The sequence below is a fragment of the Mycetomoellerius zeteki genome, unplaced genomic scaffold (genome assembly GCF_001594055.1).
Source record: "Mycetomoellerius zeteki isolate Tzet28-1 unplaced genomic scaffold, Tzet1.0 scaffold167, whole genome shotgun sequence".
NCBI lineage: Eukaryota > Metazoa > Arthropoda > Insecta > Hymenoptera > Formicidae > Mycetomoellerius > Mycetomoellerius zeteki.
Window position 1 is genome coordinate 52,852 of NW_017256623.1, and position 23,128 is coordinate 75,979.

Here is a 23,128-nt window from a genome sequence, read left to right on the forward strand (position 1 = left end):
TTTTCACCTGTAAAATTAGATTTGCAGCTGACGCTGTTGGAAACTGAATTTTCATTAAGCGAACGATTTGTCTAATATCTTTTTATTTCAATAATTTAAATAGTCTAGTTGGTTTTATAATGTGCTGTTTGTTAATAAAAAAAAAGTTTCTGTGACACACACATCGTGAATAAAATTCGGGCAGACGACTTTCTTATGTGCCGTTTGAATTAATGAATTGTTTGACTTTTGCAAATCAAAATAATGTGTGAAGAATGGGCAGTACGTTGTTTACAAAATATAAATCTTGCAAAGTGGTACAAATACATTTTATTGCTTTCTTTTTTTTCGTTTATTGATCGTTACAACATTGAAGTTAATAATTCGTTTTTAAGTTTTGAAAGTACAAATTTATTAGTTTTACTTATAATACTGTGTGTGACATTTTTTAAATTCACAAAAAATAATTTAGACAGTAAAAGCCTAACGTTTTTTACACAATTTGTATAAAGACATTGTTAGTATAATATAATTATTAACTTGCTTTCTTTATTGTCATTTAAATTTAATTATTGATTATTGTGAATTAACAATAGATTAAGATCTGTATTTGTATACAACTTTGTCATTAATATTGACAAACATTTATTATTATACGGAAATTTGTTAAAGTTGATTAAGATTTTTATATTAATTTTCCTGTTATATTTGTAATTAAAAACTACATTTAGTTTGTTTCTCTTTTTTTTTAAATTTGATAGTTGCAAGTCATATTGTAATTAACACAGGCAAACATAGCTTTTATTATTATATAGAAATTCATTGAAATTGATAGAACTTTTATATTAAAAGTATTTTTTTTATTATTTGTAATTAAAAATTACATTTAGTTTATCTCTTTTTTTAGAAAAAATTTGATAGCTGCACGTTATATCGAAAATCAGAAATAGATTATTTTTTAATTACTATTTTTTTCTATTTTTATTAATGTTGTTTATAAACTTTTTAGTTAGTTGATGCAAGCATTTTTTCATAAAGAAGAGTCCCATTTTAAAAGAATGAGACCAAGATATTTTGCAAATATTGGATTTTCTTAATCATTAGTCGTGACTCAGAGATGCAATCTTAGGTTACTGATGAGTTTTGTATTGATAGTTTGACATTTATTGGCTATGTATACATATATCGTAAAAATGTATGATTCAAAATACAAGAAAAGACAATTAAGATGAAAAAAGAATAAACTTGAAATAGATAAGAAATAAAATTGAGAATTACACCGTGTTATGCACTGTATTAAGTTATAGTTTAAAACAATAATTGGATAAATTTAAAAAGAATAACGTCTTTATTTAAAAAATACAATTTATAGAATTGTATAAAAAAATTATTGAGGAAATTTTTTGAAGACTGAAATTTCTTTGGATTCTTTTATACGTATATCTTAATTATGCAGCATCAAAAAATGTTTTTCATGTGTATTAATAATCTATTTATATAAAAAACAGTGTGTCTCTAAATGATAATATTTTACAGTATTCTTTTGATTAAAATGCTCTGTCGCAATGGCTTTTAAAATTCAGATATAAATAATGTTTTATTCAGTGAAAGGATCTGATAGTGGATGGTATATAAATGTACAGAGAGGAAGTATACAGATTCGGCTTATTTGCTCATGAAAATATAGAGATTGTGCAACGACATTGGTTATTAAAAAAAGTGCTGTCACACTAAGTAATATCACATAAAGTTTTGCAATCCGCATACTGGAGCAATGACACACACGATGACACCAAATGATGACGCACCATCGTCCACGTCAGGAGATTGCACGCAGTCAGTCAACTCAAACAAAGGATGCATATACCTGGCTTCACGTTTTTTTTTTTCATTTCGCAGAGGCCAGTGGCACAGAGAGATCGCCGAAGCGTGCAGCCGTTTTGGAGCTGAAATCGTCCTCGAACGGAACTTCTGGCCGATCATCATCTGAAGAAGTCAGTGAGATGCCGGTTCTAACGAGAGTTTGCTCTCCTGCGACATTACCGAGGCTAAAAAGATTCCGATTTCGACCCATTGATGGTGAGTCGTGCTTCTTTTATTAAATCTGTGTCGATTAATTGCATTTAGCAGAAAAAACAGTTTTGCTATTATTGTAAGATCCTTTAATGATTGATTTATACATTTAAATTCAATGAGGAACTGAGGACATGAACTAATTATATAAAGAATTTTACAATAGCAAATTGCAAAGCTGCTTTTTCTGTTGAACGCAACCATTTTATAGTAGTTTATAACTCTCGAATTTTTAATTTGTGACGAAATATTCAATATTTCTAAGAATTTTAAAAGTTAATTATTTCTAAATTTTTAAATATTTAGATGCTAGTGTATCCTTGTATTCTTCGAATCCTTTTAAATATTTGGTTGCATTTTAATTCGTCTGATTGTAAGTCTTTATGTGAATCCTTGAAATTTTGCTAGCGTGCATTGTAGAGTACTTATATTTTTAGATCCTTACACTTTTTCATTTTTGAGTTTTATAAAAAATATTAAAAGCTTGAAATATTTTAATTGAATACTAATTTTTTCAAAATATTGAAAGCTCGAAATATTATAATATTTAATATTAATTTCGTAAAGTATTAAAAATTAAAAATATTAAGATTCATATTTTGACTAAAAAATTGTAAAATCATATTATTCAAAGAAATAATTACATTTTAGTGAGATAAATCAGTTCTTGCTATTATTGAATCATGATTTTCCTTGAAGAATGACTTGCATTTTTACAAAAAAAAAATTGATAACATTTTTAAAGAACGTATCATAAGAAAATATTAAATCACCAAATATATTTAATAAAAATTTTACTTAATCCTTTTATCAAAACTTCTCGACGTTATTATTTTTTAGCACAAAAAAATTACAAACTTTTTTTTGAATTATTTAAAATTTTGTCAAATTTTCATGAAAAAAGCGTCATTGCCTGAACATTATTATGTAAATACATATGTCTGAATAACTAGGTATATTATGCGCATATATGTACATAAATAACAGTCGCTAATTTTCTTAGGAGCGTTTTTTAATTATCTCAGTCTACCGATTAATCAGTAACACATCAATTGAATCAGAGCAACATTTAATTATAATTCTGCTTATGTGAAATTACATTAAATCATTTAACAAAAGATCGAGAAAAGGACATTCTCGAAAATCGCTTATTACTTCGACGCTATCAGACTATCGATAATTGCGTGACAGATTATATTGCGCGTATGTTATCTTATATATCGTACTTGAACGAATCGTATTTTATCAGGCTCATTTCGTGACGTCTACCGATATAGTATGTACAAAGGCGCCTTATCAGCAGCAGCAGCGGGTGTTACGTGTTACTATAAAGCTGCCGTATCCGAGCTCGTGTAAATCGCCATTATTCTCGGCAAACAATAAACCCTCAAGGCGTAAACGCACTCAAGACTCGAGAAAAGTCAAGAAATCGGGGTGTTTAACTTTTACGTTTGCTGGCACAATCATTACTGAAATAAACAATCAACACAATTGAAACAATTAAACTTTTTCTCGATAGCTAACGAGAGAGATGCATCGCATCTCGACGGAGAAGGCTTGTGAGATACGTAAAAAACATTATAAAAAAAAATAAAAGAAAATAAACTCAGAAAATAAAGTTATACTTTTATTAAAAAAAGGTAAAAGTTATAAAATATATATCTTGAAATTGTTTTATCTTTTTTTATAGTCATAAAGGATATAATACATATTGATTTAATGATAAGATTTGTAGAGCACGCTTCATAAGTCTGTTTTATCTGACTACAATAGTTTCATTGAGGAAAAATCAACTGTTTCAAGGCACTGTTTCGCTTATTTTTTCGTTTTTAATGACATGACTCGAGATAACTAATATAACTGTCGGGGCAATTCCTAATTAGCGTTATTCATCGTTGAATATATCGCCGATTTTTTTGAAATCATAATAAGTCTTCGAATTTCAGAGGCAAAATGTTCGGTCTTCATATCAGTGTCTTTATATCTTTGAAAGTCTTTCTTGTCTGTAGATCTTTGGATCTACGCGAATGTTATTTTCGAGAGAACATTTGCAGTTACCAAACTGTTTACGTGTGCTTGTCGTCAATGTCATCTCGTTCTCGTCTAAGAATTCGTAAAATGATTAACGAGTAAGATACGCGCCAAAATTTCAGCACCACAGTTAAGTTAGTTACATTTTTATAGTTATAACTGAAGATTTGTGTTCACCCAGCATGTCAGCGGAAGCACGTAGCAAACACAATCGTTCAGATTGTGATGAGAAATAAGAGAAAGAGCAGAATCACACGCCCTGCGGCATCGGTGGGTGCATCGATCGATCAAGGCAGTTGTACAAGTGATAAACTGGAATCTTCCGCATACGAGGACACCGTGTGTGCGGGTACATATGTTTATCGCTCGTTCGACCTGACTGATGCCCGTGTGTATGATGTCAGACTCTATCTTTGGTGGACGGAGTAGATGAATATACGCACGAACACAAGCTACGTGCTTGCGCGCGCGGAACTTTCCGAGGGTTGGATCCTTAAATTTATGGATTTTCTTGGATTTTCTAGATTCTTGAATCCCTAAATTCTCGAATTCTTAAACTTCCCGATCTCTTTTGCCGAATTTTCGACATTTCAAACTTTATGATCGTTAAATCTTGCATTTTCAAAAAGGGAAAATTTTTTATCTTTATAAGTCCTTTTGGAGTTCTTATATTTTCTGAGAGTTATCATTTTGGACTTTCGTGTAATTTTTCATTTTGAATCCTTCAAGTTGCGTCACTTAAAATGATACGAAACATCATTCCATATTTTTAGGAATTTAAATAACAACATTGTAAATGTTGTAAATCTTCTAGACGATTTTGTGAATTTTTTAATTGTAATGTGACGTCAAATGAATTGTTGTGAGAAAGAGAACATAAATAACGAGATACGAATTTGCGTCAGAAATTAATCAAAGTGATTTCATCGTTTATTTAGGAATAATCTTTTTTTTTTTTTAGTCAAGATAAAGAGAAGAGGGGGAGGGAGAGAGAGAGAGAGAGAGAGAGAGAGACAGCGCTCGGCATAGGCGTCGTGGAATAGGCGATTGAATTTTCAGAAACAGTTATCATGCGAGAACGAAAGCGTCAATGCCATCATAACGCTAGCAATCTTATCTCTCTTGGTCAGATTAATGGGAACCTTTAAGAGAGCACACCGATTAATTACGTGAAACAGACATCCGACGCTCCATTCTCTCTTAGAGAAGGTCGAGCGCACGTCTACGTGAGGCTGCTGAGATCCAGAAAAGAAGTTAAAGAGCTATTAGATAAATGAAATTTGTCGCGGATTCACCTGAGAAAACAATACGCATGTATTAATCATGCTCTTGAGCTTTTTATCAGCTTGCACATACGCAACATACGAAAAAGTTGTCTCGTTTGTATGACAAAATTATCGCGCGTACCGAAATAAAGCGGTTGATTAACGTCAACAAGTACTACGCAATGTTGATTATCCGAAGTACATAATTGACGAATAATTGATCCACATTTATCGAGCGAAACCGAGAAACTGTACACGGTAAAGAAAGCTACTTCTTTACACTATTCGTAATTATTCATACATCAGTCTTATAATACTTTTAGATCGTTCTCCGTATTTAAACAGTTTTTTTTTATCTTTCTAGTTTACTTTGACGTATTTTCTATGGTTACTTTTTTCATCGAAGAGCACGAAATTGACATTGATCACCTTTGTGTTAATTTTGGCTCGTCACTGCTCGTAACTAATAAAAGAAGACTAAAAATGTTTCTATGCGTGATTTTTCAAATATTTAATTTGACATATGTGACACAAATAATAGACGAAAAAAAATTATATCATGAAATATTTGAATTTTTATTGAATCCTAAAATTCTCTGCGGAGCTCGAAATAAAGATTTGTTTTGAATTTGTAGTACCTATTATATTTCTAAATTTAATTGATTTTTAAATTAAAAATCTTTTCGCTTGACGCCATCATCGTAGATCATATCACTTATTTGCGCAAGCCTGTGCACCGATTGTCACTGAGCAAACACAATGCACAATATAAATTCTGATACGAAATTACCTGAGAAGAAATTCTCTTCAATCACGTCTGCTTGAACAACTTTTCCGTCTCTCCTCGTACGAAACACTTCAAAATCTCTCAACTCTCTTGTTTATACTGTACGTTATTCAGAGAAATATCAAAGTGAAAAGAATTATGTGCTTTTTTGAGCTGAATATCGAAAAGTTGGTAAAAAAAAAAACGCGAAAAATCGTCAGAAATAGAAAAATGGTGACACGATAAATAACCCTGTGAGATCATTCGATATTAATATTCAAGATGGTGATTAATATTATCGATCATGGAAGCCCCTTTACACGCTTCATTGCTATAGTTCTCACGCGCGATCTTAGTGATACTATTAATATTCAAAATACCGAGACTGACATCGATCGAGCGTGCGCCAGCAACTCTTTTCTCGGTACGGCAGTGTCGCTGTGGCGTAATGTATATCTCGAGACACCGGTCGTGAATGTACATACAAGTGTATACAATACGTGCGTGTGTGCACACACGCAAAGCGCGTGTGCTTGCGCCGTCGACGGATGAGTCATCGCGCGCGCGTTGCGCGTTGCACGCACGATGGTGCAGAACTTCCTTTTTTTTTTTTCGTTATTGCCGATAGTCAATATTGCATATGAGTGCATATTATATGAATCGGAAGAATCTGGATTGAGCAGTTCTAAGATACGAGGAACTTTTACTTTACGGAATACGTGGCGCGAGAAGCTTGAAACTCGAAAATTTGCGAGGAATCGAGGATCCTACATTTACAGGATGTAAGGATGTTACAGATACGACAATCTAAGATTCAGTTGTGAAATATATTAAGAGATGTGAAGGTCATATTGAAAATTAACGATGAAATCAAAATTAAATTTAAATACAGATGAAATGGAAATATATAAAAATAAAATCATTGCTGATAGATTTTCTAAAAATCAGTTTTAAATTTAAAATTTATACGAAGATTTTTAGAATGAGAATTAAATTTGAAATTGAAGGCGGAATAAAAACATGATTTAAATCGTGAAATGAAACTTAAATTAAAATCAAATTTTGTACTTTACATCTTTTAAGAGCGCATTACTTACAAATAATACATTGATATAATAATACGTTCCCTAAATAACTTAAAAAATTTTAGATATTCGATCAGAATTTTATTCACTACGGATTTAAATGAAGAAATTGATTGAAGATTTATATAAAAACTTTACAAATGTGATTTTTAGTTCTCATGGATATACGAAGGAATATCAACTTACAATGGCAAAATTTTGAAACAGGTATTTTCCATCAAAAGTTTTTAAAAAACTTTCTTCCCTAAAGGAAACCAAACAGTGTCATTTCTCACACTTTCAATACGGAAAATAGAATAAGAGGACAAGTGTATAAAATAACGAATGCTAGTTTGGAAACATTTTTTGAATTTTATGTTATTTCTAATGTTTCATAGAATATTATGAATACAACAGTTGTACTTTTTCCGTGAATTTTATACGTAAATGATTTTTCTTTTTGAACAAAGATGGAATTTTTTGCGAGCTTTCTTCTCGCGGAAATTTCGAAACAGACGCGGTACCTTTATAATACAATTAACGAAAGGATACAGATAAGATTATATTTTACATTACTTTCTTACGAAATATCGTATTTGTAATATTGTTTTTTTTCTCCAAGAAAAAAAACTAGCGCTCCAGAGGTTAAAACACGTATTGCGATGTGCGTTAGGTTTGGTACGAGGGGTTAAATTACGCTCCTGCGCAGAGCTCCGGTGGTGACCCCCGTCCTCCGTCGCGCCGTGCCGGCAGCGTTCTCCACTCTCCTCGAATGTTCTCCGCTCTCCTCGTCGCCGGCGAACTCGTCGTCGTCGTCGTAGCCGTCGTCGCCGCGTTTTAGCGGTGAGCCAGGCTTCTCCTCCTCACTGCCTCAGTCTTCACTCGCCGGCCGTTGGCAGGGGATCCCGCATTGATCGCGCTCCCGCTGCTGTAGATCTCCCGTGTATCGTATACACCTCGCGCATTCGCCGTTCCCGTAGGGAACATGTTGGCCCGACGTGAGCATCGCGGGGCCCCCCGGGTCCGCGCGATCGCGCTCTCTTGAGACCCGTGACGTCAGCCCGACGGTCTGTCTCACCACGTTCCACCCTTCCTTATCCTCCCTCTTCTCTCCCGGTTCCTTAATCCTCGATAAGATCGCACACTCGCGGATGGTATCGTGTCGGGAGTGCGTAACCGGGGGGCTGTTCTTACGAATGTAATATTTCACGGGTCCCTTCCGTTCTCGAACGTGTAGATCAAGAACTAGGACGCTTGGAGCACTGTCGTTGGATTTCTAGGATCGGACCGGACTTCTCGGTTTCTGGATATGTAGATGCAAGGTGTGTAATCGTGTTTTCTTCGAGTTTTCTAGTCATCTAGCGCCTAGATGACGTAGGTTTTCGTTGGGATGCATGTATTTCTTGCATTTTGATTTCCTGAATTTGTATATTGATGTTCTGCAATTGAAATGCGTTTGTATCTTTCGATTTATAATGCCTTGGATGCGTAAGTCGGGAATTAAAACACTTGGGATGCCTCGAGCTTTAGATTGTTCTATTTCTACGTAGGCGTTTAATTGAGCTGTATCTTCGGATACTTTCCATGAGTCTCTATAAACATTGCTCGTGATAAGAATAATAGATGCTTTTTTTTTTAATATGGAATTTTAAAAGAGGAAAATTGGCTTTTTTCGATTCTTAAATTTTTAGATCTTTGGATCTTGAACTTTTTGTAGGACTTTTTAAATAATTTTTTATATTTGATTCCGATGTGTGTTTATGAGTTTTATACAAATAAACATAGTTTTCCCGAATTTTTAAATACTTTCAACAAAAAACAATTCTGTTTTATAGAAATTGTTAAAAAAATTTCTATTTCTTTTTGTAAATTTAACTGCAATCGTTATCTGTGCTATTTGAATTTTGCTGCTTTTAAAGTCTTTCGGAATCTAATTAAAATAAGTTATTTGAAACGCTAGAAAATTCTAGATAATATAAAATTACATTTCGTGCTAGGTATAAAAAATATGTAACTAGAATAATTGTATTTTTAATTGTTTGCAAATGAACCGGATGTTTTAATTAGTTGTGTCAGTTAATTGCTACCGAATGTAGATCAGGAATATAATAGTGATGTAAATGAGAAATCTAATCGACATGCTTGTGGTTCACTATTTTTTAAATTAAAACGTAAATGAAAATTAAGATTTTTTAAATGTATTTTTAAATTACTGAATCTTTTCAGTGACGAGTTTTTATATCCCTAGCTGACAGTCGAAATAGATGTTAGAGTGTTCTGAGATATCGGACTATATTTTGAGTCTGAATTTTCAAATTCATGTATTCTTAAACTTTTTTTAATTTATACAATTTAAATTACTTTATATATATGTATATAATTTACTACATCTGCAATTCAAAATATTCGGCAAATATTGCGATTATGCTTGAAGAACAAATAATGAGATGAATATAAAAGATTCCAGATTAATCCGGAGAAACTATCATTTTTTTCGAGTGAAAAAAAAATGGGAGAATGCAGAGCGACGTGTTCCGTACGATGGCAGGTGTTGGTGTTACACCTGTCCGCAGGCTGAATGCTCCGGTCAGGTTGCGAGTAGCGATAGTTCCAAACAAATATCTCTTTATCTTTATTTTAGTCAGAATGACAATAAATTACTTTATTTACGTTGCAACCCGTTCCATGAAAATCGCATTAGTTCTCAATGACGGACTCTTTAAAAAATGCGAGGCGGACTTTCCCTTAGCGTAAACGCGCTCATTATACTTCGTGATTTGCATATTAAAGCTACAATTAAGACTTGCTTTTTTAAAGCTTAATTTTTTAATTTTTGAAAGAAAATCAATAGTAAAGTAAAAATTTAAAAACTCTTTTCGTTATTTTTCATTAATAAATGACGCGAATATTTTTCAGACGACTTATAACACGTATAATAACGAAAATTATACAGTAAAAATTTTTACAAATGATAGAAATAAATAACAGAAGTATATAGTTGAGTTTTTAATTTATTTTCCTCTTATTGAAATGATTTGAAAATGGAATTATTTATTCACACGAATTTGAAGCTTTTAATTCATAAGTTTTTATTTATGAATAAACTTCGGTTAAATCTCTGTTGAGATCTTTTGCTAAAAATATATATATGAAACGAAATATTTATATCATATTCTCATTATTATTATTAAATAATTTTATGTACGGTTTATGTAAAAAATAATGTTGCGATATTCAAAATCTTTCTTTTCTAGAAAGTTTCCATATATTGATTGATGCAAATTAAAATATCCGTCAATCATTTTTCACGAGTAAACGTATCTCTTCGGCGACTTTCTCGGGTCGTTTGATAATGCCTCTTTGTACGACCGCGTTTGCGAGAGATATCGATAGGTACTGCGAGGGTATCGGGCCCATCGCTAGTCACGGGGTCCCACTTGCCGCTCGAAGCGTCGAATTCCACAGCGTTTACTCATACGAAAGAACGAACTCGAAGACTTCTCGGGGCCGGAGAGAAACTTCGATGGCGGAAGAGAAGTGGGAGAGTGGTCGGGCAAGAGAGAGAGAGCGAGAGAGAGAGAGAGAGAGAGAAGAGAGAGGGAAAGAGAGTCATTTGATTCGATCTAATTCTATTCAAATTTTAGAACTTAACGAAAAGATCCAATTTTATTGAAAAGTAAACATCACATGAACGTGGAAACAAAATACAAATGTAATCTCATCATTGAATCCACAATATAACGTTTTCGAAATTTAAAGATTGAGAATTCACACAGAAATTAGAATTCCTCTTTAGAGATTTAAATGATGTAGCAACTTGTGTATAATGGATACGTACTTTTCGTATGTTTATGATTATTTTTGATATGTGGATTTTAGAAGTTATAAAAAAGGTGTCAAAGCAAAAATTTGTAAGTAACAAAGTCCAAGGATCTAGGAATTTAAGACGAAGCGACACGCGGGTAAAGTACGCGGCGTTATTTATAAAAACAAACAAATCGCATGCTAGCGAATCCCGGGTGTATCACGTAATTTCTAAGTTAGTACATCGTCGCTTACAACAGATCTTTCGTAACACTTGGGATTGGACATTGGTCGACATCCAACTGCCAAATTAGAATTGTAACCGTCTAAAAGAACGCAAGGATACGAGAATTCGAAGACATGGCAACCTACACTTGAAATACAAACATGGAGATATTCGAATTATTTAAATATCGTCTTGCATAGAAATTAGAAGACTCTAATTCGAAGGCATACTGGACTTTATACTTATTTATCAATTTTATTCAATTAACATCCTTTTTAGTTTTAAATATTTGCAGCCAAGATAAGATTACTGACTTTTAGCAAGTTGTAAAAAAAAATAGAATTTTGTAGATTCCAATGTAGAATATAAATAAATAATTCAAAGTCTAAGAAGCATTAGAAATTTTACAAATTATCGTGAATTCTAAATTGCAAATATAGGAAAAGGAAACGTGAAAAAAATTAAGCTGACGAAAATAAGGTAACTGGACTTTATATGGTCTAACACTAGGTACTGGTAACCTACTCGCTGTTTGTGAGTAATTACATAGTGAATTTAACAGTATTAATAAGACTATCCGTCTGACTTGATTGCATCAATTTATTGCTCAATCTATTTATTCCATTATTATCTGTAAAGCAAAATGCAAAACGTTGTAACGTAACGTTTCGTCAGTAATTGCTTTCTATAACTACTTAGAGATAGTTATTAATCAATTGTTTGGAAATAATTTTTTTGTGTATTTTTATATGTCAAACATGACAGTATGTTCATAAATTTTTAATAAATAATTTTGTAATATTGGATCATTATAGTTTCCATTTCTTTAACACTTTTTTTTATGGCAAAAAGAACAACTTAAGTCATGTTAGTATATTTATGTCCAATATTTTTTTTTAATCTTCACCACACTCATGTATATTTGAAAATGTCTCATATTTTTTTAATTGTTCAGAAATATTTCACCTTTTTTTAAATCTGATTTTGCATTAGTTTTCAATTTTGGACTCAGTAAAAAATTATAATAAAATCACAAAGCTTAGAGGTAGGCCATATAGGATCCAGTTAACTTATTATAACGAAAAGAAGTAAAAAGATTTTTCCTTTATATTTTTTCATTTTGCTGTAACATAAAAACTGCACAATTTTTACAATTAATTAACAATTAAATATAATTTTTGTTTCTTTATCCGTTTATTTTAATATTTCTTTGCAAACGTACGAATTTGTGGAAATCAATGGCAAACCGCAAGAAATACGCGAATAAGGAATGCGCGAATATGGAGCTTCTATCGTATCAACTGACGTACGGAGAAAGAAGTGAAAAAAACTGCTGACATATTTCGATCGTTAACGTTTCAGCGCCGACCACAGGACCGTGCCACGTAAGACCGTGCGACGTAAGCACTATCGACGTGAACTCCAACAACCACCATCATCATCACCATCATCACTGCGGACACAATCAGCACGACCATCGGCCTGAAGACCGAATTCCATCGTCCTCCTCGATGTCTACCTTGCTATGCTGCGAGCCAGTATCGGCTGGCCGGCCTCGGACCAACTTAAAGCTCGTGCTGACCCGCAGCCTGAGCGAGCCAGGACCGAGTCCCTGCGCCTTCCCAGCACCGACGACCGCTTCATCGATCATTAATAACAACAACAGTAACAACAATCCCACCGAACCGCCTTCGATCGTGATCAACGAGGAGGTGAACGGCGACGAAGACGACGACGTCCACCGTCGTGGCTTCCATCATCTCCATTACCATCACCATCATCATCACCACCATTTTCACCATCATCAGCACCTATCGGTGACTACGAAGCGCTGCAAACTGGAGACTGCCAGCCTGCCTACCAGCCCCTGCTCCGAAAACGGCCTTCATCGCCAACTAGTGCTAAACAAGACCCGCGTCATCACTGCAGGCGACCTTGCCCAACGTCTTGTGCATCTTGAGCGATCCTCCGCCGTTCCGCCAGTGATTCTGGATTGCAGACCGTTTACATTATACAATGTCAATCACGTACGCGGTGCCATCAACGTCACCTGTTCGGATCGCTTCAACCGACGCAGACTTCAGCTGGGGAAGGCCACCCTCGCCGATCTCGCATCCGCTCGCGAGGGCAAAGAGCTTCTCAGGAAAAGACAGTTCAAGGAAGTCATAGTGTACGACGAAAGTACCGACGACCTGGAGCATCTGACCGCTCAGAATCCACTATTCCTGGTACTTGCTGCACTCGTGGACGATGATCGGGAGCCGGCTGTGCTGATCGGTGAGCACTCTTTGATTCTTTTTGCACACCTTTGATCAATATGCTGATTTATAAATTTGTAGAAATGAAGATGTGCTCAAATAATCTCGATTATTTTTTTGCACCGAGTTCCTTCATTGAAGAACAAAAATTTTTAAAAGAAACTGAATATATTTATATAAACTTTTATGTTATCTTATCCAAAAGCAAATTGCAAACTGAATATTCGAATGGAAAACTAGTTATTTCTGTATATAATTATTACTACATTGGCTGTAATTTAACTTGTTAGCTAGGTAAGATTCTTGTGCTATCAAATATAGTACAACTGATAGTGGCAAGATAATGGTATCCGAAGATATCCTACGCACGGATGATCCACACAGATTAGCAATACATCTTAGACCAATTTTTCAGTAGATACCACGTATGATTGTTTAGAGATACACAGTAATAGATATTGCGTATTGTTGTTTGAAGATACATAAAGCTAAAAAGTTTTATGATTCAAATCTGTTAATATATAAGATAATACGATAAGTAGAATTGGTAAATTGACTTACTAGAGGGAGACATAACGCAAATAATTTAGAAATAATCTAAAAGTCCTGAGATTTAGTGATACAACGACTCTTTGATCAGAATGAGGTCTATAAAGTTATGACAAATCGTCACGATGTTTTCTACACGCAGATCACTCGTGTGGAAACGATCAATCTTCATTGGCCTGTCCCTCGTAATTTTTCTTTATAACGTGATATTTGTTTACAAAAGCGAGAAGCGGCCGCGAAACGGCGTACTGTTTGTCGTCTATCCGGTCCTCGACGTGGGAGTCGAGTCTCTGGTTTTCGGAAATAACGATGATGCGAGCGCGATATTTCTGCCGGCCCGCCAATCGCGCGTCGAAACTTTTACGTCGATCATTCTCCGCTACCATTTCTGCGTTTATATATACTATTAACTCTTCCTAGTCCTTCACTTTTTTTCCTTTTTTACGATATATCATTATTAAATCAAATTTCTTAAAAGTGTCTTCTGTAGTTCCCGTCAATTTCATGTTTTTACCATTAATCTTCTTTTTCATAAAGCTAAGCAATTATTACGGAGCGCTGTTTAAGCTGAAATGAAAGAAGACGAACGGTAAAAAATAATTCGTTTAAAAAAGCAAAATTCAGTATTGAAAAGGCTAAATTTACTTTTCTATAATCGTCTTGTGTATTTTTGTACGAATATTTTCTTTTAGCCTTTGATATTTACTGAAGGAAAATAATTGTGATTTAATATTATTTTACATTTCTTTTTCTCTCCAGTTGTCCTTTTATTCGCTTCATATTTTCCACTTCACTTCTTTCTCGTAAATCAGCACATAATTTTATTTTAGATACTGTGCGCGTCCTTCTGACGTAAAAACGGTTCGCGAGAATTTAAGAATAACTTAGGCAGCCTTTACATAATTTAAAAATCCTAGTAGTCATTTAAATGCAAAATACTAGACTTAAATAGAACATATTCCATTAAAAAGCGAAGGAAACGTTGTCTCTGTACGGAAAATTTCAATTGACATTTAAAGTCGCGTTGTCACGTAATAACATTTAGATTCGAGCGGACAACGATAAATACAACCTTCATCTACAATAGAATCGTAGATCTAAATGCTACGTTACACGAATGTGAAAATTAGGAAGATTGCTGAGGACGGTGAATCATATTCCCGTTTGTTTTCCACGTGAATCGAATTTGTCGCGAGATAATAGGGATTGAGGATTTGGAGGGCTTTGAAGGAAGAGAACGCGGATGGAGAGATCCGCGTGGCTGCGACGGCGACGACGACGACGACGACGACGACGACGACATCGTGTGCTCGCATCGTCGGCGCATACGAAGGCGAAAGGTGGGGATCTATTCATAGGAGTGACTCACGTCGGAGATGACGCCGCGAATAGTCGGACAGATTTTGCGCGCCGCGATCTGCGCTTTCGCCGTGTTTTCGCGAAGCCGCGCAGGGAGAGATGAATTATAGCGGAGCATTACGGGAGATTTGTCCAGAGTTTACACGCTAATCGTGCCGAATTAAATGTTAAGCCCACATTTAGCGTACTCATCGCTAAATATGGCCACGTGATTTTCTGCGACGTAACGTAGGCTTCGCGATAACGGTATCGTCAACGCTCCAGCGATAAAATTTTCAAAGTTGAAGGATATAAATATATAACATGTCACAATGCTCAAAACAAAGGATCAACGTGTAAGAGTTTAACGATATAAAGACAGAGATTTAAGATTAATATTTTTAGATCATTTTTAATTTTCGTATCTTGAAATACATAGAATCGCAAATTAATATTACTCATTATAAATATAGTTTTTATGTTATAAAAATATATATTTTAAAAAATTATCGAATCGATTAAGGCACAATAATAAAATTTAAAGGCGGAGAAAGAAAAAGGAAAAAAAATAATGAACAATTTTATTTTTTTTTTATTATTCTCAGACATTTCTTTCTTCGTTTCAGCAACGAGCGCACGTACGTCACTCTTGTCATCGTGTCTGGTTATTACATAATTAGTAACGATTCGCGGCCGCCTATATACGAGACCAAAGCATCGTGTGGCTCGTTTTGGCGAGGCTAATGTGCGCGTCTGGTCTCCCGGTCGGTCCCGATCGCATTTTTCTCAGACGACGACTACGACTATACGACGACGACGACGACGACGATGACAACTGACTGCGACGTTGAAGGCATGAGTCACCGTGTATATCGACCCTACGGCATGTTTACGCTGGCTAAGCGCACGAACGGCCATATGTCAAAATCACGATTGCATAACGTATCCCCTGCGTCGCCGTTGCGTCTCTCATTCTCTTTCGGGATATTTAGATGTGAGTCAGTTGTATAGGCTTGTACGAGATTTTCCTATCGCTGCGACCTTAACCCTTTCAGCTCTTCCGTGCCTCCATCGTGCTACGACTCGACTTTCGCTCGGGAAAGAGGCTGAAAAATTGCTCGAATAAAGACTTAAAAGGAACGAAGCGGAACGACGTTGCGTCCGTTTGTAAGATCGCGCATATCTTGGAACATTGTATTTTGTATTCGAGCACTTTCTAGTAGTTTATTATAAGAATTCGATCGCTAGAAGCTGTTCGTTTTACTATTCAAGAATAGTAAATAGAATGTACGTATTGCTCAATTTTATTAAAATATGTATGTATAAAACAAAATTGGTGAAAATTTTTCTCATAATTTTTATACGAATTGGAACATTTTTCAGAAATACTCAGAAATATTCGGAAAGTTTACATCTTTTCTCAGAATTTTTCATACACAAGTGAATTCTGAAATATTCTGAAATTTCTCATCCCATAATTTTTAAGACATTTTTTAATTTTTTAGATTTTATATATAACATTTCATCAGAAATTATACTTACAAAAACTTTAAGAAATCTGACGATATTTCATAAGTAACATATATGAAAAGTTCTGAGAAAAGATGTAGATTTTCTGAAAAGTGTTCCAATTCATATAAAAAATGTGAGAAAGTTATATAATTATATAGAAATTATATAGAAATTCTGAAAAATTATATGAAAAATTCTGAGAAAAATTTTCACCAGGGAAATGTACTATTTGTAGTGTCAGTCTCTCTAGTCGACATTTCAATGGTTATATCTTTCTAGTTCTAGTTTTTTCAACTTTTAAAACTACGTAGTATAACTTGTATTTTAAGACGAAGAGTTTCAAAGTACGATTCTATTTGTAAAGTTATAGAAAAGATAATGTGGATGGAAGATAATAAAAAGGTTACAATGCAGAAATATTTTTTTATAATATGAATCAATATTGATTAACAATTTAATAATAATCAATAACAATTAGAAAAAGTTATAATATGCATAAAATTTAAAATTGTATAATATATAATAAACATATAATAAATTAAGCATAAATTAATTTATTATTATTAATAAAATAATTTAATAATAATAAATTTGATATAATAATAATAATTATAATAAAAGTAAATATTATATATAAATTCTATAATAATCTTAAAAAAATACTTAAAAAAATACATATTTTAATATATGAGCAAACGTTTTGGAGTATTTAGAGTTAATAAATGAAGCTGAATTCGAAGCTTAATGAATTAGTCATCGCTCTCTGAAGCCGGGGGTTGCTGTATTTTTTCCATTGTACCGCTTTTTCATCCCCCTTCCGTTTAAGGGTGCGACGAGAAGGTGGTCTAATCGAGGGGGAGCGTGCGCCTCAGAACAACGTACAACGCATCTGGATCAGCTGTCGATGACGATTATTACGTATGAGTCATCCGATACACAGCTCGCTTTAAAATGTATCAATGACTAACGCGTCCAGCTCACAATCGCTTCAGGCTCCCCCCTTCACCCCATCACCCTTCAGGTCCCTTTGTGTCGTATCGGCGTGATTCAAGTACTACTAGGATCGTGATGAAGGATCTAAAAATACGGGGTGTCCGGTGACTCTAGCCGTGTCTCGTAATTACTCGAGAACTTATTTCTATGGTATCGACGTAAATATACGAGGGTGTTTCGATGATATAAGTTAAAGAGGATTTTCACAAGCGTGCCGGAATGATTCTACATAAAACGATAATGTAAAAAACGTAGAGAAATTTTCTCTATCTTGATGCTTTATTTTTGAGAAAATTGAATTTGAACATGCAAGGAATGATAACGTCACTTTGTTTTTATTTTAAGCTTGTATTGCTGTCACGACATCGCGTGTCATAGATTAATAAATTCATTTCGACAACTATTTTATCGGTGTCGAGTAGAGTGTAAACTTTCTTTTTGTTTTATACCGTGGTTGTTAAAAATGTGTTGAATTTAGATTTTAGATCGCAAGTAAATTCAAATTTAAACTTAAATTATAAAAGGTATTACAAAGTAAACACTATAATGTTAAAAAAATTAAAAGAAATTTAAAAAAATGTTTTTTTTAAATTCCTTTAACCAGACAAGTTTCTTATAGGTTTTTGGATATTGAAAACGATGCCATGAGCCAAATTATACCAACATGTCGAGAATTTTTAAAGTAATCCAAATTTAATGTACCACAAATGGCTTTTTTGAGATATTTGACTTTTTTTTATAAAAAAAAAAGGTTAATCTTAACCGTTATCTTAAAATTCTGATCAGAAATCATGAATGTATTGTTCATCCTTTAAAAAAATGCATTTTTTAAATTTCAATATCTTTATACTTTTTAGCTATATTATTGTATAAAGGATTTAAATACAGGATTTTCTAAAGATCCGCCTATGACGATGAAGTCATGTATACTTATAATTTCTAGTATGTGTATCGATAACCACAAACTAGAAATATTACAAGTATACCTATATGACTTCATCATTTCATGTCATGTGGCTTTGTGTAAGAGCGACTTATAATTGACAGGTCGCAAGTTTAAATTTCCTATATATACGAAAAAATTTCATAATCCGTACTAACTTAGAAAGTCGCAGAGAAAACCCGATGTTTTGATGAAATTTGATTTGCGATACTGTTTTCAGCATCAAAAAATCTATAAGAAACATCTCGACTGGTTCGAAGTAATGTTTTACTAGTGTTATCCTTCCATTTTTAAATAGTTTTTCCGAAGGCAAAATCTCGTATAAAAAGGGATTTTTATAGTTTACACGTTCAACGTTTTCTCGTTCATGTTGAATTATTTTATGTTTATGCACAACAAGTGAATGGCGGCTGGAACAGAGTTATAGAATTACAACTCGATCCGCTACAGTATATCCGCAGTGTTCTTCCCTGGGAAATGTAAATGGTGTATTGACAGTTAATGATACGACGCATGTTAACGTAGTACACTGATTTATGTTTCATATGCTATTTGCTGGTTTTATTACGTATAGACAAGTAAGATTCTTACAAACTGCGACACGGAATACATTTTACAAGGATGCAAAAAATTACAAGGACACAAAAATTACAAATCAAAAGTCTGAATATATTGCAACACAAAATTTTTAAACTTAAAAACATGAATTAAAATTTATTATAGCTTTTTCTCGGTTATTTAAATATATACGTGTATATAAAATTATACGTTATTATTCTTTTTTCTAAGCTCCAAGATTCAGAAAATAAATATTTAAAGTCGAAAGACTCAAAGCCATAGCATAAAGGAAAAACGTAAGTTGTAAAAGTGAAATTATTTAACAATTAAATTTAACGTAATCGATTGATGAATTGATGAATCATAGAAAATAATAAAGAGACTATGGTACACGAAAAACTTGAAGCGGTAAACAATGAACGAATTGCTCAATCATTTTCCACGATCTGACTTACCTTCTCGAGAATGCCCGACTGTGAGTAATCTGTTTGCTTATTGCTTAAGTTTCATTGCTTACGTTTTTCTTGCGCTTTTGCAATAGTAAAAAACATAAATTTACAAAAAGTATTCTTTGACATAACGAAATAGATCAAACGTCATAAATGATCTATATAAGGCTAATAAAACATATTTTGCAAGACTCGCATTTAATTTGTTCAGCTTCGTCCTCCGTCGAATTTCGCTGAAGTTAAACATAGCAAACTCCATAGTAACCTGCAGATGTGTACCTTATACCACGACATTATAATACGGTATCCCTATCGCCAGGCTCGAAGTGCCTGCTTAATCGGCCATCGCGAGCAGCACATTCAGACATCCGGTCATTGACTCGAATTCCCTCTGAAAATATCGGATGTAAGAGAGGGCAGGAGGGACTACGGAGGGCTACAGAAAGAGAAAGAAAGAAAGGGAGAAGAAGAGAGAAAGAAATGAGGGTCGTGTGGGGTTATTAGCGCGAGATGAATCAGCGCGAGCACGCGGACAAGACAAAACGAGCGACCGTACGTCCTTCGAACTCGTCGGAATTTCCTTGAGACTGGACGAGAGTGAGCGAGCGAGCGAGCAAGCCGTGCTATGCTATGGTTTCCTACTACGTTTCACGCAGATGAGTCAGTCGGTCGGTATGATTCCGCGGGTTATTCGTGGCGGGAGTGGAGACAGCGTGTAACGTTCCCCGCGCTACGCCCGTTAGCCCAAAATAAGGCCCGCAGCCGAATCCACGCGCGATCCTTGGGTCGCACCATCTCTGCCAAGTCGGATTCACCCTCCGACGCACCCTTCTCCTCACCCGACAGACACGATTTTACGCCTATAGCAATACCACCATTAGCCAGATCGTCCGTGAAGTCGTGGAAAATTATCGTTTAGATCTCGTGCCGGCGTTAGACTTAAGTTACAATCGGCATGACTTGCTCGCGATTTACCTGCGACTCCTTTTCTCTCGTCTGTCTAAGAGGAAATGCGAGTAACCTAAAACATCCTGTATCTTATTCGAAAAGAGATCTAGAAAAAAAGGCTTATTCAACAGAAACAAAAGCTCTTAATTTGGAAAAGAAAAAGATAGTGCAGGAATCGATAGGTGTTAATAATATCGTTTGTGCGTCGTGAACGAGGATACATTCCGATTTTATTGTCATAACGCCCACAATTGGCAATTAGATGACGTCAGTGTTTTTGCGGCGGTTAAAGTTCTCGAAAGCGTAGTACTTCCCGAATTCGAACGACTAATTGCAAACACGTATGATTAGTCATAATAATCGGTTAGGCCTTATTCCGATCCGCCAATGACAATATCACTTGCGTCATACTGTGAAAATTCATGGAAAAATACGTCGCATAAATATGGGCTTTACTGATGACAAAAGACGAATAATGTCCTTCTTTAGAATCGATCATCCTTGAAGACTAAGAATTTTTTAAATTTAAAAACACCGAAGAAGTAGTTTATAAATGCTCAGATAAGAATAGACCATCTACTCTTATCGGAGCATTTATAGACTCCTGGTCTACTGTAGATCAGATTTTTAATGTTTTAGATGTAAAGGAGGGTTTTTTTAGAATTTAGAGAATCTTTCGATTCTGTGAGACAATTAAATTTAATGACAGTGGAATCTACGCTGAAAAAAATTTTTGTCATTTTTGATCCAATGAATGATCGTTAATCAATGTATGACCTAATGTCCAGTTAATTCATTGATACAATAACTGGATTCATTAATATAACTACATATTCATGCACTCTTGCGATGAATTCTAGTAATAGTTTTATAACCTAAATCATTATGAGAATTCGTTGGACCAATTTTCATTAATTCAATGAATATTTTATTGTATTTACATATAGTTTTGGTTCAATGTAACAAGAATAGAATTTAGAATTAATAGATTCTAATATTTAAGAATTATCAAACTTTATCAAGAATATGCAATAATATTAGTTAAGATTTAATTTTTACTTTAAAAACTATAAAATATTCTGTGCATGTAGACTTTTTTAATAAATAAGTTGAAATTTTATTTGTTTCTGTTGAATAAGCATTTTTATAGATCTCTTCTCGAATAAGATACAGGATGTTTTGGGTTACCCTCATTTCCTTTTGTCTAGCAGTTCTTCTGGAAGGAAAAAACCAAGATGATCTTAAGAAAGGCATAGATAGAAGGAAAACCTCGAGCATCCCGTTTGCGATAAAATTTATGAATTGAAAAATGCAGTAGATACTGGATAAGTGATAATAATTTTTATTAGCTAAATGCTTATATATTATATATATTCATTGTCAAAGAAAAACATAATAGTATTAAATTTTATACAAGGTGTTCGGTAAAGACCGTAACAACGCTTAAGGATAAATGCCTGAGATCATTTTGAGACGAAATTTCTAATATCAAAATGTCGAGGCTCTTTAATAATTTTTGAATTATAAGCACTTAAAGCTATCGAATCATACCGCTTGAAGTTTGCGCGTTCGAATGTGATACAACGGAAAATCTAACCGCACTTAAACGGGCGAATTTTAGGCGGTATGATTCGCTAACTTTAAGTGCTTATAATTAAAAAACTATTATATCTTCGACATTTTTATATTAAAATTTTTGTCTCAAAATGATCTCAGGAGTCTACCTTTAAGCGTTGTTACCGCGTCGTGATCTTTACCGAACACCCTATATATCAAATTACTGTAGTTGAATATAAACTATATAATATATTATAAGACCGTATATGTGATAACATAAATTAAAAATCAATGGCTTTTAAATTTATATGTAAAATTAATGCACATAGTTGAAAAAATCTTGAATAAATTATTTTATAGTTATTATATAACTATAACAACATAGTTTATTCAAACTGTAGAAATCAATGCCTTAAACGGTCTAGCTGGATCTTAAATGCTTGTATGATTCTATGTGGATTTATATACTAACGTAGTCCTTTGAAACGTTATTTCGACGCGCGTTTCAAAGGACTACGTTAGTATATAAATCCACATAGAATCATACAAGCATTTAAGATCCAGCTAGACCGTTTAAGGCATTGATTTCTACAGTTTGAATAAACTATGTTGTTATAGTTATATAATAACTATAAAATAATTTATTCAAAATTTTTTCAACTATGTGCATTAATTTTACATATAAAATTTGTGTCGTTGTCGCCTTTATAATTGTTATCACTACGTTTCTTCTCTGAGTGTTCCATAATATTTATTTAATACAATATTTATTTAATACAAAGCTTATTTTTATCAGCAATGGTTATACAATGCAG

At 33.8% G+C, this 23,128-nt stretch overlaps 1 protein-coding gene across 2 annotated transcripts in view; it reads left to right on the forward strand.

Moving 5' to 3' along the window:
- LOC108721327 (dual specificity protein phosphatase 10) overlaps nt 1–23,128 on the forward strand; it is a 37,749-nt gene that overhangs the window by 221 nt on the left and 14,400 nt on the right. Inside the window, exons 2-3 of one of the 2 annotated variants that reach the window (XM_018445817.1) lie at nt 1,879–2,058; nt 12,571–13,485. In XM_018445817.1, the coding sequence (XP_018301319.1) occupies nt 1,879–2,058; nt 12,571–13,485 (1,095 nt within the window). Of the gene's footprint in view, nt 1–1,878; nt 2,059–7,993; nt 8,501–12,570; nt 13,486–23,128 lie in introns of those variants that run through there. The other variant, XM_018445818.1, reaches the window with a different exon arrangement.